The 17127-nt window shown below is 36.2% G+C and overlaps 1 protein-coding gene across 2 annotated transcripts; it reads right to left on the bottom strand.

Moving 5' to 3' along the window:
* Window positions 1–404: 404 nt before the first annotated feature.
* Window positions 405–16904, bottom strand: LOC123780217 (RNA-binding motif protein, X chromosome-like). Of its 2 annotated transcripts, none has more exons than XM_045779002.1 (8): window positions 16796–16904; window positions 16195–16301; window positions 7053–7224; window positions 5553–5705; window positions 2608–2722; window positions 1600–1725; window positions 1431–1519; window positions 405–706 (listed from the first exon to the last, which is right to left on the bottom strand). In XM_045779002.1, exons 1-8 carry the CDS (start codon window positions 16902–16904, stop codon window positions 405–407), a joined length of 1173 nt encoding a protein of 390 aa, XP_045634958.1. The 2 variants fall into 2 exon arrangements, with proteins under 2 accessions (XP_045634958.1, XP_087715425.1); XM_087859299.1 differs by having other exon boundaries at window positions 7068–7224.
* Window positions 16905–17127: the final 223 nt, after the last annotated feature.

Below are 17127 nucleotides of genomic sequence, written 5' to 3'. Positions count from 1 at the left end.
CATACTGCTTTATAGTATATGCATTTATATTCAGAAACAAGGAAATTTTAGGCAAACAGTGCAATTCACCTTCCAAAGAAATTTGCTTTCCTGTTTTTTTATTTTGCTTTCACTTTTTAAATTCAATAATATCAGACAAGAAATGCCATTTCATGGAAATTTTTACTCTGAAAATTTTAACAATGCACACATTACAGTCAAAAAACTTATCTCGTTTTCATCAATTAACAATTGTGAAATTACTTTGAATACTTTTTTTTTGTCTTATCCAAAAATTCATGGAGGGCAAGTTAACGTATGCCTTTCCCCATTAAAGTAACATTTTCCTTTTATTAGTACTAAAACAACAGAAAAAAAGTAGCAGTTAAATTTCCTCTGACAAAAAATTGGTACAGAACTTGTTTTTAATATCTGCTACGGCCTGCTCTTTCAGATCGGCTTCCCCCACAACCTCCTCTGGAAGCCCCACAACTTGAGCTACCATATGATTCACGAGAAGGGTATACCCTATCCACAGAGGGTGGAAACCCTCGTTCTTGTCTGCTACCACGCTCACGGCTACTTATATAGAGATCGCTCCGGCTGCTTGAGTAACTTTCCCGACCTCCACCATATCCATTACGTGTGCAGCTATAATCATCATAGCGACTGCTTCCACCGTAACTTATAGGGGGCCCACGTGCTGGCGGTGCACCACGGGAGCTACCTGTAAGGTCAACAATGAAGTAAAAAAACTAACTACATTATGCTTTTTATGGAACCATTACACCATGATTCTAGTTTAAGTACTAAATATTTGGAAGAAATATGTTTTTATCATCCTCTGCTGAAAAGATATTATGCTGCACTAATGAAGGTATTTTAAATTTAAACAGAAATGGAAACGTAGGGGCGCCTGGGTGGCACAGCGGTTAAGCGTCTGCCTTCAGCTCAGGGCATGATCCCAGCGTTGTGGGATCGAGCCCCACATCAGGCTCCTCCGCTATGAGCCTGCTTCTTCCTCTCCCACTCCCCCTGCTTGTGTTCCCTCTCTCGCTGGCTGTCTCTATCTCTGTCGAATAAATAAATAAAATCTTAAAAAAAAAGAAATGTAAAAGTAGCATGTTGTAGGTTAAATAATTTGAAGTAAGTGTTCTGTTTCTGAAAATGGGCTGAAATTCTGACCTTCAGATTTTTCTATGCTTCATGCTGTTAAACACTCTCCCTTGTTAGTTAAAAATGTTAAAATGTTTTTGATGGGACTGCCAATTTACCCTCAAAACCAACCTGGCAGTTTAAATGGACTATTAAAAAAGTAATTCAAACATCTTCAAACTAATAAAAGGCCACACTGTAGTTTTGCCTCTGGAATTAAAAGTAACATTATATACTCAACAATCTGACCTGTTAAATCTAATTGTATGAGTTTTAAGTAACAACTGGACTCTTACCATAACTCTCATATGATTCTCTGTAAGAGCCTCCACTTGAATGTTCAGAATAATCTCTATCACGACCACCACTGTGGCCATCACGGTCACTAAATTAAAAAAAAAAAGGCATTAATGTAATAAGAACTGCAAGCAGCTATTTGATAAAAAATTTAAGTTTTCACAGTACCTATATCCTCTAGAGTAATGTTCAGACCGAGAACTTGAATGGCCATAGTAACGGTATGCATAGTCTCTAGATGGTGGAGCATAATCCTTGGTGTCTCGGGAACTTGGATAATCTCTGCTTGAATAACTTAAATAAAACAGTGTATTTTTAAAATGCAGTTACTTATATCCAGAACATATATACAAAACTCTGATAATAGAAAGACAAAACATTTTTCAATGGGCAGACTTGAATACACTTTTCTCTAAAGAATATACACAAATGGCCAACAAGTACATGAAAAGATGCTCAATCAGTTATTAGGTAAATACAAATCAAAACAAACTAGTCACTGTCTCGCCACACCTACTATGTTGGCTGTAATTTTTAAAAAAACAGTTAGTAATATAAAGAAATTAAAATCTGTAAACTAATAGTAAAATTGTAAAATAGTGCAGTCCCTGTGGGAAAGGTTGGTGGTTTCTTAAAAAATTACCGAATTACAACAGGACCCCACAACTCCACACCTAAATATATGCCCAAAAGAAACTAAAACAGGTATTCAAATATTTGCAGATCAATGTTCACAACTGTACTATGGTGGAAATACCCCAGACTGTGTTCACTGCATATACAATGGAATATAACCCCCCCAAAAAAAAAAACATAATAAGGATTCATGCTACAACATGCATGTTTCTTGAAAACATTTGTGCTAAAGAAGCCAGACACAAAATGTTAAAATGATTTGACTCCATCAGTATAATCTATGCAGAAGAGGTAAATCCACAGAGACAGAACATAGATTGGTATTTGTTAGGCTCTGGAAGCAGGTGGGGGCAACATTAAGGGTTATCTGGGGATGATAAAAATGTTTTGGAACTACATAAAGATGGTAGTTGTTTAACACTGTAATGTACAAAGTGTTACTGATATTAACTTTAAAATATTTAATTTTGTTAGTGAATTTCACTTCAACAACAAAAATCCACTATGACTTAACAGTTTATATACTTTGTTTTCCTTTACCTCTCTTTGGTATTGTAACCATCTTCTCTTGGTGAAATACAGTCATCTCTCCGGGAAGAGACTGGCTCTTTGCGTGAAGGACCTCTATAATTTTCTCTCCCACGTGATGGTGGACCTTTAATTTAAAAATTCTTATAAGTATCTCAATAACTTTTATAAAGAAAAATCAAAACAGATTTCTTTCCATAATTCTTAAAGATTTATCCATTTAAATACTATTTATGATTATTTTTGTCTGCTTTTTACATATTCCTGAACGTCTTATCTTCTGGTGTCTTCCCTATGTAAATTTTGCATAATCTTTAAACTGCCATCAGTAGATAAAAAACTTTTAAACAATTTTGGTAGCTACCTTCCACCTATCCAATGATTAAATCGGCCTCTTTACTTTCACTTGTCAGCTTTTCTTCCCTATTTGTCACTGTCTTACTTAATCCATCTCTTGTCCAAGTTACTTTTTAAAAGTCTTTTAATCATGCTTGAGCTGTTCAATATACTCTCCACTATAATGGTCCCACTACAACTGAACTATTCTTTTGCACATTCACTACCAGCCTAGTTAAAATGTTTCAATGCCCCTCAAAGATCACGGTATTTATTAAGCTATTATAATTTAGTGTCAAACTATTTTCCCATTTACCTTAGTCTTTTCATACTCTTCTTAACCATTCTTTTAGGTTTCAAGATTCCTCATGTTTTCTTGTCTTTTACCAATGTATACACACTAACACTGTCAAGAATACTTATTGTTTGCAAGTATTAATACAACAAAGGGATTTATAAATCACTTTAATGTATTAAGTAATTATCCCATTTTTCATCACTTTCCTTTATTGTCTTCTCTATAGCCACATCACTCTAATTAATTTAAACATGTTTTATAATCCTTGTCTTCTTTAAACAATCTCTCCACTGCATGGAACCAACTGCCTTTTCCTGCTTTCATTAAGTCTCTTCATAATTTTCTATTTACTGCCCCCAACTTCAAAACTTCTAGTACCTTGTATACTTGATGTATACTGCTTTCTCTACCCCTCTGCTCATTTACAGTGCTGTTTTTCTTTTTAATTCTTAAATGTTCCTGATATCACCTAAATATTTCCCATAGCTTTCTATGTTCCACTGTTCCTTCATGGCCAGTGTTTCTCTAACAGCTTAAACGAAAAATTCAGAGTGAATCATTCAGTCATTAAAACTGCTCCAGCTAAACGATATTTTCCTTTCCCTTCTTTTTATCTTCATACTAATTGTTCATGAATATTAAAAGCACAAACAAAATGTGTAAAATTTTCAAACTGTTTGCTGACTGAAATACCTATGTATCTTTTTTCAGCTAAAAAAAAAGTACTGATTTCAATTCATCCCATTCACACCAACAGTGTTATCTTTCCCTTGGGGCATTAGATGCCAAATTCTTTACATATATTTTCTAATTTATCATACCCAGTGGCTGATAGCTTAGTCTTTGTAATGATGGCAATGCTGATGTCTAATGCTTTTATTAGCAATATTATTTAAGGGCTAATTTGGAAAGTAGTGTATCCCTTTCTAAATATGAAACTTTTTCCCATAAATATTCTCTTCACATACCAATTATTATTCCTAGTTATTAGAATTCAGCCCCCCCTTACTTTTTTCGCCTAATTATTTCATTGGAAATGTGTAGGCTTCTTATGTAATTAAGACAACAGAAAATTACACTTAACTTCACTGAACGTCTACATATGAAAGGTAAATCTGATAATGTCAACTGTTTAGCCATAAGGGTTAAACAACAGTGCCAAATTAAAGAACTGAAGTTTTCACTTTCTCTAAATTTGAATATATATTATTTCATTAAGGCTTTCTTTACCATCTTGATTCCTACTCTGTTCAATCCAAGATCTTACACCTTCTCCTCAAAATTATGTTTTTATATTTGATTCTACTTATCTCTTGCTTTCTTTAAATTCTCTCAAGTAATTTCAAATTCCCTAAGGACTATTATCTTACAGTTTAAAACATCTCCATCAACCTTAGGGATGAACTTATATCTTCCATGTATTTCATAACAATATTATAATATAGCTTCATAACTAAATACACCTGTATGATTTCCTCCAATTTAAATAAAGTTTATACATCTATTATTTAAATTTTGTAAATCTATCAAGACTTTTTCTTATTAATAACCATCAAAGCCCACAGTGATCTCTGTTCTACGTAACAAAATATTTTCCATTCATTTATCATGAAATACTTATACTAGATATTTCCTTCCTAATGAGAGGATTCTTGGAAGCAGAAAATATATCTCACATGTATTTATACATTTCCTAGTATTCTCACAAAACAAAAACAATGCCTTGCACACAATTATGATTTTAAAATGAACTGTCTAATAACTTTTAGATTAGGACATCACTAACACATATACTTTCAAAGAACTCATGCTGAGATTAAGTATGTATCCACCATCATCTGCATTTAAAACAGAATTTTTTTAGTAAAGCACCATCATGGTGCAAACACAGAAAGAAAAAATATGGCAAATTGCATTTATTGTTTATAACTAATTAATAACTAACAGAAACCAGGTGGTCAAAATACAGTCCAACTACACTATACACCAAAATACTCTCTCACAAGACATTGTGATTTTCAAGAAAATCTTGGTCTTGAAATTATGACAAAGAGAAAACTGCTGACCAAAGCATGTTAGCAGGAAATTTTAAAAAATGAAGAGGGGTTCTATACCAAACATGGACTTAATAGGAATGTTTTCCCGACTGTGTGTGTTAATTACCTACTGCATCTAAAATTAGAAGCTGAAGAATTAGATCCTAACCAAAAATAAGTAAGTAGTGACCAATAAATATGCCACATACTTTCTTGAAATCAGTTTCTTAAAACAGCTGATTTTCATTAAAAAAAAAAATACTGTCTTTGTAATTCACAGCATTTACCTCTTCCTCCAGTCCCTCTACTGCTACGCCCCGGAGCAGAAGGAGCAGATCTTTTAGAAGGAGGACCTCCACTTCTTGAAGATGGACCTCTTTTAACTGGAAAGGGTCCCCTGGAAGAGCTCATGTTGAGGTTACCAGTATATTCTCCATCATCTGTGTTTAAATGAAATCTTTTTAGTGAAGTACAATCAACATTTTTTAAATGATGAAGTTTCAGTCACTGTTTAAAAACCTTTACTAAACAATACTATGGTCATATATTCATATTTGTATAAACTAACAATGTTTTCTTACATGATATAAATACAAATCAAAGACTTATTGTGAAAGTTAGTTTGAAAAACCTAGAAAAACTCAAAAAGCATTTTATAGTCACATTAAAGAGACACGTTTGGGTAAAACAGAAGGGGTGGAGAAAAATGGTAAATTCCTCAAGTAATCCTGATGTCCAGAATGCTTCTTTAAAAAGCATAACACATAGGTACAAATAAAAATATTTTTAAAAAATTTAAAGGGGAAGATACATCAAAAATTCATTATCTAAAGGAGAAATATATACAATTCTTACAATGCACTTAAAATAAGTCAACAAAAAATTTTGTTATGATCAATTTTACTGGTATTTTAAGAAATGCATATTAAATCATCAAAAATCATTTTATCTTTCTAAACTAGAAAAATGTTTAGATATATTCCCATTCCTTGGTACTGTCATAGGTTTAAAAAAATGAATACTCTTCATATATGGCAAAAATAGGTAAAATTTTCTCAAGATCAGTTCAATGGATAAAAACAAAATTGCTTCTAAATGGGATGAATCTTGGAATTCTACTTTAAGAGACGTTTCCTAAAAATCACACTGATTATCAAAAACAGAAGCTAAATGTTTGATTTTTAGACTGGTTAGCAGAAGAAACAAATTTATTCAACACAAAAGAAGTGACTCCCTTTCATACAAAGTAAAAAAAAAAAAATCTCTGAGAAGTTTGTAAAAACCATTTCCAATGATTCAGTCTCCCTCCAACACACACAACAAAGATACATACTTATTTGTGAAGCAGTGGCTTTTAATCTTTTTCTGAGTAAAGATATCTTCCAAAATCTAAAGAAAGCTCTAGATATTTCCCTTAGATATTTCCCCAAATATGATTTTCATTACAAGAGACCAAGGCAGAATAACCCTCATTTCAAAATGACAATAGAGATTTGCACTGATGTTTGCACAAGCATATATGGAAAACAAATGTTGCAGTCTTAATTTAGTTTGAAATTTATGCAATTTCACTGCAAGATTATATTTTTGCACATTATTTCAATCATTTTAGAACCGGAATTCCTTAGAATTTAGAAATATTTAAATTATTAATGTTAATTCCTCATCTAAAGAATGTTAGTTTATTCTGCTCATAGAAGATGTAAATAAAAACTGAGGTATTTCCATACATTCAAACTTACTGTTTTCCAGTCCTATGGCTGCATCCTTATATTTTAAAACATTACCCAAATGTCCGCCACGTGAGGAATGCCCTCTTGCTCCTCCACTTCCTCCTCTTCCACATCTCACACTTCTTGGATGGCCTCTGTTTCTTGGAGGTGGTGGCTTCCGTCTTCCACCACTTTCAAAAGATGGTTTGTTGGCTTGCTCTACTTTAATTGCTTTTCCATCCAAAGACTAAAGAGATTAAGTATAATACCAGTAACATTACACCAATTTAACAAACTTTACAAATCCACTCATTACTGAAATCAAAATCTAGTTCAAGTAAAGAAAATAGTGATCAGGTCCTGCCAAATATGAGACATTTAATTAATCACTGCCTTCCATTAAGTCATCCAATGAAAAATTATATGTACCGGTTATTAAAACTCCTTGAAATATCATCCAATATCAAAAAAAAAGTAATAGCTCTCACATATCATGAAAATATACGTTTTCTAACATATAACTCACTTCACTTTTGTATTGCTATAATTTAAATTTTCTAGTGTCCCAAAGGCATATAAAACAATGTCTACTGTCATTTAGAAAAGAAGTTACTATTACTTATTCAAAATGATTGTTTATATGCTGTATTATTTTTTAGTATTTATTCTGCTAAAAATTAAAAGGAAATTTCCTAATATGATTGCAGCTGTATTTACAATAGTTATAATAACGTTTTCTTTTTTTTAAGATTTATTTATTCATTTGACAGAGAGACAGACAGCCAGTGAGAGAGGAAACAGAAGCAGGGGGAGTGGGAGAGGAAAAAGCAGGCTTCCATCTGAGCAGGGAGCCCGATGTAGGGCTCCATCCCAGAACCCTGGGATCATGCCCTGAGCCGAAGGCAGATGCCTAACAACTGAACCATCCAGGAGCCCGTTTTTCCTTCTTTTAAGAGAACACTTATTTGGTCTTTAATCCGTTCTTACTCTGCTTTGCTTTTCAAATGTCCCTAGAAAATAACTTTTTAATATAGTAGTTCATTATTCTCATTTTTCAGAGATGCTTCCATTTCTTAATCTCCCAATACTTTCAGAATGGTTTATCATTCACAGGGGCCAACATGATTTTTAAAAACATAATTTGTAATAATTATCCCACATAAAACATTCTGGTTATTTTGTATTACTTATGGAAAAGAATCTTAAATCCTAAGTTCCTACAAAGACATCTAGTAGGTATGGGCCCTAGCCTAATCTAAATAGCCACAACGAGGAAGGAGTTAAGATGCCGGAGGAGTAGGAGACACCGTTTTCAGCCGGTCCTCGAGTCGAGCTGGATAGGTACCAGACCAGCCTAAACAACCACGGAACCAGCCTGAGACGCAGGAAGACGCATCTGGATCTCTACAAATGAACATCTCCAGCGCTGAGTATAGAGGTACGAAGCGGGGAGCCATGAAACTGTGCACAGATATCGGAAGATAAACGGAAGGGGGAGGAAGCCGCCGCGTTGGGGTGCCAGGAAGCGGTAGCCACTTGCACGGGAGAGTGGGCGGGGCTCGCGGACGGCACCCGCAAAACAGCAGACTGAGACCGTGAGCCAGGTGCGCGCGCCACTAGGCATTTCGCGGAACACCGGAATCCCGGTGCGCTCACTGGATCCAGACTGAGAGTGGGAGATCCGGGAGCGCGCGCGCTGGGCAGCTGGCGGCATTAGAAACACAAGGACAGAGACGCGCCCGCCCTGGAAGTGAGGGCTGGGACGCCGGGTGTGGGGCGCACATCCGGGGACGCTGCAGGGTTGAGCAGCACCAACAGTAACAGAGTTAAAGTTGCCAGAACATTAGTAGAGAACGGGCCGCAATCCTTCTGTTCCGTGACAGAGGCTGAAATTTGGCCGCTGCTGCTCTGACTCTCAGAAGAGCCACAGCAAACCGCCAGGGAAAGCCGCCAGAGAACAAAAGCCGGGAAATACCGGCTCAGGGAGTGCCCATCCCCATTCCCCCTCGCAGGGGACACAGAGACTCTACCCAAACAGGGTTGCCTGAGTATCGGGGCAGCAGGCTCCTCCCCCAGAACACAGAAGGCAGGCTGAAAAATCAAGAAGCCCATGACCCGAGGCGCCTGGGTGGCGCAGTCATTGAGCGCCTGCCTTCGGCTTGGGGCGTGATCCCGGCGTTCCGGGAAGGAGTCCCTCATCGGGCTCCTCCGCTGGGAGCCTGCTTCTTCCTCTCCCACTCCCCTGCTTCTGTTCCCTCTCTCGCTGGTTGGCTGCCACATAAATAAATAAATAAAATCTTTAAAGAAGAAGCCCACATCTCTAAGATCCCTATAAAACAAGGGGCACGGCCTGGGACCCAGTCAATAATTTGGGCTCTGGAAACCCCGCAACCTCTCTTCATCAGAATGACAAGAAGGAGAAGCCCCCCCCCAGCAAAGAAAAGACAGTGAGACTGTGGCCTCTGCCACAGAAATAATGGATATGGATGTAACCAAATTATCAGAAATGGAATTCAGAGTAACGATGGTCAAAATGATGAGTAGAATTGAAAAAACTATTAACGAAAAGGTTACTGAGAATATAGAATCCCTAAGCACAGAAATGAGAGCAAATCTGACAGAAATTAAAAATTCTATGAGCCAAATGCAGGCAAAACTAGAGGCTCTGACGGCCAGGGTCACAGAAGCAGAGGAACGGGTTAGTGAATTGGAGGACGGGTTAACAGAGGAAAAAATGAAAATAGAAGATGGTCTTAAAAAAATCCACGCCCACGAATGTAGGTTACGGGAGATTACTGACTCAATGAAACGATCCAATGTTAGAATCATCGGCATCCCTGAGGGGGTGGAGAAAAACAGAGGTCTAGAAGAGATATTTGAACAAATTGTAGCTGAAAACTTCCCTAATCCAGCAAGGGAAACAAACATTCGTGTCCAAGAGGCAGAGAGGACCCCTCCCAAGCTCAACCATGACAAACCTACGCCACGTCACGTCATAGTGCAATTCGCAAATATTAGATGCAAGGATACAGTATTGAAAGCGGCCAGGGCAAAGAAATTTCTCACGTACCAAGGCAAAAGCATCAGAATTACGTCAGACCTGTCTACACAGACCTGGAATGAGAGAAAGGGTTGGGGGAGCATATTTAAAGCTCTTTCAGAGAAAAACATGCAGCCAAGGATCCATTATCCAGCAAGGCTGTCATTCAGAATTGATGGAGAAATAAAGACATTTCAGAATCGCCAGTCACTAACCAATTTTGTAACCACGAAACCAGCCCTACAGGAGATATTACGGGGGGTTCTATAAAAGTAAAAAGGCCCCAAGAGTGATACAGAAGAGAAAGTCACATCAATACAAACAAAGACTTTACTGGCAACATGGCAACATTAAAATCATATCTCTCAGTAATCAGTCTTAATGTAAATGGTTTGAACCATCCCATAAAAGGCCACAGGGTTGCAGACTGGATAAAAAGAAATGACCCATCCATTTGCTGTCTACAAGAGACTCATTTCGAACCCAAAGATGCATTCAGACTGAGAGTAAGGGGATGGAGTACCATCTTTCACGCAAACGGACCTCAAAAGAAACCTGGGGTAGCAATTCTCATATCAGATAAATTGGATTTTAAACTACAGACTATAGTTAGAGACGCAGAAGAGCACTATATTATTCTTAAGGGAAGTATTCAACAAGTGGATATGACAATTATAAATATATATGCCCCCAACAGGGGAGCAGCAAGATACACAAGCCAACTCTTAACCAGAATAAAGAGACATATAAATAAAAATACATTACTAGTAGGGGACCTCAACACTCCACTCTCAGAAATAGACAGAATGCCCTGGCAAAAACTAAGCAAAGAATCAAAGGCTTTGAATGCCATACTCGACGAGTTGGACCTCATAGATATATATAGAACACTACACCCCAGAACCAAAGAATACTCATTCTATTCTAATGCCCATGGAACATTCTCAAGAATAGACCATGTTCTGGGACACAAAACAGGTCTCAACCGATACCAAAAGATTAAATTATCCCCTGCATATTCTCAGACCACGACGCTCTGAAATTGGAACTCAACCACAAGGAAAAGTTTGGAAGAAACTCAAACACTTGGAGACTAAGAACCATCCTGCTCAGGAATGACTCGATAAACCAGGAAATCAAAAATCAAATTAAACAATTTATGGAGACCAATGAGAATGAAAATACAACAGTCCAAAACCTATGGGATACTGCAAAGGCAGTCCTAAGGGGGAAATACATAGCCATCCAAGCCTCACTCAAAAGAATAGAAAAATCTAAAATGCAGTTTTTATATTCTTACCTCAAGAAGCTGGAACAGCAACAGAGGGACAGGCCTGATCCACGCACGAGAAGCAGTTGACCAAAATTAGAGCTGAAATCAATCAAGCAGAAACCGGAAGTACAGTAGAGCAGATCAACAGGACTAGAAGCTGGTTCTTTGAGAGAATCAGTAAAATTGAGAGACCACTGGCAAGACTTATCCAAAAGAAAAGAGAAAGGACCCAGATTATTAAAATTATGAATGAAAAAGGAGAGGTCACGACGAGCACCATTGAAATTAGAAGGATTATTACAAATTTTTATCAACAGCTATATGCCAATAAACTAAGCAATCTGGAAGAGATGGAATCCTTCCTGGAAACCTACAAACTACCAAGATTGAAACCGGAAGAAATTGATTCCTTAAACAGGCCAATTAATTATGAAGAAATTGAGTCCGTGATAAACAACCTTCCAAATAACAAAACTCCAGGCCCGGACGGTTTTCCTGGGGAATTCTACCAAACATTCAAAGAAGAAATAATACCTATTCTCCTAAAGCTATTTCAAAAAATAGAAACAGAAGGAAAGCTACCAAACTCATTCTATGAGGCCAATATTACCTTGATCCCCAAACCAGGCAAAGACCCCATCAAAAAGGAGAATTACAGACCGATTTCCCTAATGAATATGGACGCCAAAATCCTCAACAAGATACTTGCTAATAGAATCCAACAGTACATTAAAAGGATTATCCACCACGATCAAGTGGGATTCATACCTGGGATGCAAGTGTGGTTCAATATTCGCAAATCAATCAGCGTGATACACCATATCAACAAGAAAAGACTCAGGAACCATATGATCCTCTCAATCGATGCCGAAAAAGCATTTGACAAAATACAGCATCCTTTCCTGATTAAAACCCTTCAGAGTGTAGGAATAGAAGGTACATTTCTCAATCTCATAAAAGCCATCTATGAAAAGCCTACTGCAAATATTATTCTCAATGGGGAAAAGCTGGAAGCCTTTCCCTTAAGATCAGGAACTCGACAAGGATGCCCACTCTCGCCGCTATTATTCAGCATAGTACTAGAAGTCCTTGCAACAGCAATCAGACGACAAAAAGGGATCAAAGGTATTCAAATTGGCAAAGAAGAAGTCAAAATGTCTCTCTTTGCAGATGACATGGTACTCTATATGGAAAACCCAAAAGAAGCCACTCCCAAACTATTAGAAGTTATAAAGCAATTCAGTAACGTGGCGGGATACAAAATCAATGCTCAGAAATCCATTGCATTTCTATACACGAATAACGAGACCGAAGAAAGAGAAATTAGGGAATCCATCCCATTTACAATAGCACCAAAAACCATACGTTACCTTGGAATTAACTTAACCAGAGACGTAAAGGACCTTTATTCTAGAAACTATAAATCACTCTTGAAAGACATTGAGGAAGACATAAAAAGATGGAAAGATATTCCATGCTCATGGATCGGAAGAATTAACATAGTTAAAATGTCCATGCTACCCAGAGCGATCTACACTTTCAATGCTATCCCGATCAAAATACCGAGGACATTTTTCAAAGAACTGGAACAAACAGTCCTTAAATTTGTATGGAAACAGAAAAGGCCCCGAATCTCCAAGGAACTGTTGAAAAGGAAACACAAAGCTGGGGGCATCACAATGCCGGATTTTGAGCTGTACTACAAAGCTGTGAAAACAAAGACCGCATGGTACTGGCACAAAAACAGACACATAGACCAATGGAACAGAATAGAGAGCCCAGAAATGGACCCTCGGCTCTTTGGGCAACTAATATTTGATAAAGCAGGAAAAAACACCCGGTTGGAAAAAGACAGTCTCTTCAATAAATGGTGCTGGGAAATTGGACAGCTATATGCAAGAGAATGAAACTTGACCACTATCTCACACCATACACAAAAATAAACTCCAAATGGATGAAAGACCTCGATGTGAGACAGGAATCCATCAAAATTCTAGAGGAGAACATAGGCAACAACCTCTACGACATCGGCCAAAGCAACCTTTTTCATGACACATCCCCAAAGGCAAGAGAAACAAAAGATAAAATGAATTTATGGGACTTCATCAAGATTAAAAGTTTCTGCACATCCAAGGAAACAGTCAGAAAAACTAAGAGGCAGCCCACGGAATGGGAGAATATATTTGCAAATGACACTACAGATAAAGGACTGGTATCCAAGATCTACAAAGAACTTCTCAAACTCCATACACGAGAAACAAATAAACAAATCAAAAAATGGGCAGAAGATATGAACAGACACTTTTCCAATGAAGACATACAAATGGCTAACAGACACATGAAAAAATGTTCAAAATCATTAGCCATCAAGGAAATTCAAATCAAAACCACACTGAGATACCACCTTACGCCAGTTAGAATGGCAAAAATAGACAAGGCAAGAAACAACAATTGTTGGAGAGCATGTGGAGAAAGGGGATCCCTCCTACATTGTTGGTGGGGATGCAAGTTGGTACAGCCACTCTGGAAAACAGTGTGGAAGTCCCTTAAAAAGTTAAAAATTGAGCTACCCTATGACCCAGGCATTGCACTACTGGGTATTTACCCCAAAGATACAGACGTAGTGAAGAGAAGGGCCATATGCACCCCAATGTTCATAGCAGCAATGTCCACAATAGCTAAATCATGGAAGGAGCCGAGATGCCCTTCAACAGATGACTGGATTAAGAAGTTGTGGTCCATATATACAATGGAATATTACTCAGCTATCAGAAAGAACGAGTTCTCAACATTTGCTACAACATGGACAGCACTGGAGGAGATAATGCTGAGTGAAATAAGTCAAGCAGAGAAAGACAACTATCATATGATTTCTCTCATCTATGGAACATAAGAACTAGGATGATCGGTAGGGGAAGAAAGGGATAAAGAAAGGGGGGGGGGTAATCAGAAGGGGGAATGAAACATGAGAGACTATGGACTATGAGAAACAAACTGAGGACTTCAGAGGGGAGGGGGTGGGGGAATGGGATAGACCGGTGATGGGTAGTAAGGAGGGCACGTATTGCATGGTGCACTGGGTGTTATACACAACTAATGAATTATCGAGCCTTACATCGGAAACCGGGGATGTACTGTATGGTGACTAACATAATATAATAAAAAATCATTAAAATAAATAAATAAATAAATAAATAAATAAATAAATAAATAAATAGCCACAAGTAGCAGTTCCCAAACCAGGGACTCATTTACTGTTTCTGGGTCCAAAATATTTTCTGTAAAATTATGCATGGCTATTTCCTTTTTAAAATGCAAGGTTCAGCTAATATCCCTTTATCTTCATGGATAAAAACACTGTCCACTACAAGTTCTAACTAAATTACTAACTTAACTTCTTATAAAGTTCTTATGCATATGAAACTAATCATATGTACTTTCATTTATACAGTTCTTATCTTTCACCCTCAAATACAAGAAAGCAGGTAGTTTGATTTACAACCATTACTCAGTTGCTTTATCAAAGGCTAACACATAAGTACTCAATAATGTGTCTGCTGAATGAAAGAATTTAGGAATAAAGTCTATACAAACTCATGTCCTTGTCCTTGAAAATCAGAACACAGAAGAATCATCAATTGTTTTAAATAAGTCTAATTTACCTGTGTGTACAACACCAAATCCTTAGTCAAATCCAACTTCTATATAATAACAGTCATAATATATAAAAGCAAAGTAAAAAGGTCAGTATGTAGTGAGAGTCTGCTTTGTACCAGAAACCAATCTACAGAGGAAAAAAGAAAACTAACATATGTATTCCACATTATGTGAACTTAAAAAGTCCTGCAAATAATTTTAAAATGAACTTAATTAACATAATAAAATGATTGAAAAGTTAAAAAACAAACTTGATTTATAATATAATGAGTATAAAAAGATACTGCATACAATATAAAGTAAAGAGATAAAATTTGGGGGTAAGTACGCAACTTGAGTTTTTGAAACTGAAAATGCTATTTATGAGGCCACACAAGTCTTGACCAGGCTAAAAAATATTGAGGAGAGATTAAAGAATAATAAAGCCATAAAACAGATCAGGAGAATCTAAGAAACAAAGAAGCCCAAAATTCTAGAATGTTGTGACCTGGAGTGTGATAAAGTATTCAGTATTTTAACAGAATCACTGAAAAACTTAAAAGTATATAGGAGACATACAATTACTGGATTTTAAAATCCAGAAAGAAAAAGACTACCTTCTTTATTCATCAGTACATTAAAGACTGTATCAAAATAAACCCCCAACCACTACAGTAAAATAATCACTTATCAATTTTACAAAAATTACTGATTACAGAATAAAAACTTACTAAGGAGAGAAGGGTAAAGTTAGGTGCAGGTGACCAGATAATTACTTTGACCACCACTTCAACAGTTAACTCATTATTATTTTTTGTCCTCAAGAATTGAATGCCTATATGAATGTAAAGTTTCTGCTCAAGCATTAACTTTGTCAAGAATTGTTTTCCCCAAATAACAGGAATTAATCTTTCGTATTTGTCTTCCTAAGCTTCTATGCTACAGAAACACTTCCATGAATTTCAACAGCTTTTTATAAACACTATCTTACTTCTGTTGTATTATTTTTATGCAGATTTTTTAAAAAAACATTTTAAACTGGAATATTAGCATAGAAATACATTAACATATACTGCTAAAGTTAACGTTCATTTCACTCCTTCCAACAACACTTTCCAGTATTTATGTGACAAAAAGAAGAGTGATGAAGAGTCACAAGAATTTTGGCATACACATTAGGCTACCTCAAAAAATTAGAAAAGCAAAAACAATCTAAAAATACTATTTGATGAAGAACAGAGCTAAAAAATTTTAAGAGACTCTTTTACCTTCCCATTCATATCTTTGGCAGCATCTTTAGCATCAGCAGGGCTCTCAAATGTAATAAAAGCAAAGCCTCTGGATTTGTTTGTTTCCCGATCCTTCATCAAAAGAACTGTAGTGCATGTAAAATTTTAAAGTTGATGTTACATAAATGTGAATTTTCTTAATATTTTGAAAATTATCAATGTACCTTTTCATCAAAGTTCTTTTTAATTAATTAAACTAAGTTCTTTTTAACTTATGTCCTGGATATAACAATAAAAAAATTGTTGCAGGTTAAAAACTACATTTTATATCATTTTGGTTGCTAAAAGTTAACAGTGAAGAACTCTACAGTTAGCCTATATTCTCTATTTCAAAGTCTTACCTCCACAGTATACATATTTTATTTATTTGCTGTTCCTTTTTTTCCTTCTCAATAGTAAGAGACTTGTAGATGGACCCTTTCATTCATTGCTATTAGTGCTTTCCCAATATGAAACACAAATATTAAGAAAAAGTGCTCAAATAATTTTCAAAAATAGAATTTTAGCTTAGCTGTTCATTTATATATATTTAGTATAATTTGCTTTGAACATTAACATAGATGTTGGTTTTAAGAGTTACCTTCTACTATACGACCATATTTCCCAAATACTGCTTCAAGAGTCTTTTCATTAGTCTCGATACTGAGGCCTCCTATAAACAGCTTCCCAGGTCTATCTGCTTCCACCATTTTGCTGTTAGCTGGTTAAAAACATATACACATTACAAAAATAAATTATAAGCCAAAAAAATCTAATTTTAACACACAGCGTAGGTAAAATTTAAGCTGTTTTGTTTCTTACTTAAAAGTGAAACATGCGGTGTGTCTGATTGTCTCAGTAGAGCATGCTACTCCACCCTGGGTGTAGAGATTACTTAAAAATAGTGTGGAGTATTTTTTAAAAGACTTTCTT

This window comes from Ursus americanus, chromosome 37, assembly GCF_024610735.1.
Source record: "Ursus americanus isolate L20-20 chromosome 37, mUrsAme1.1.p, whole genome shotgun sequence".
NCBI lineage: Eukaryota > Metazoa > Chordata > Mammalia > Carnivora > Ursidae > Ursus > Ursus americanus.
This window is presented reverse-complemented; position numbering and strand designations above follow the sequence as displayed.

What these genes read in the sequence shown, in the direction of transcription:
- LOC123780217 (XM_045779002.1), bottom strand. Translation starts at nt 16,904, where the DNA reads ATGGTGGAAGCAGATAGACCTGGGAAGCTGTTTATAGGAGGCCTCAGT. An exon ending in TAGAGGGACTGGAGGAAGAG is followed by an intron (nt 2,723 to 5,552) that starts GTAAATGCTGTG and finishes TTTAAATTAAAG; the next exon opens with GTCCACCATCACGTGGGAGA. An exon ending in AGAATCATATGAGAGTTATG is followed by an intron (nt 707 to 1,430) that starts GTAAGAGTCCAG and finishes TTGACCTTACAG; the next exon opens with GTAGCTCCCGTGGTGCACCG.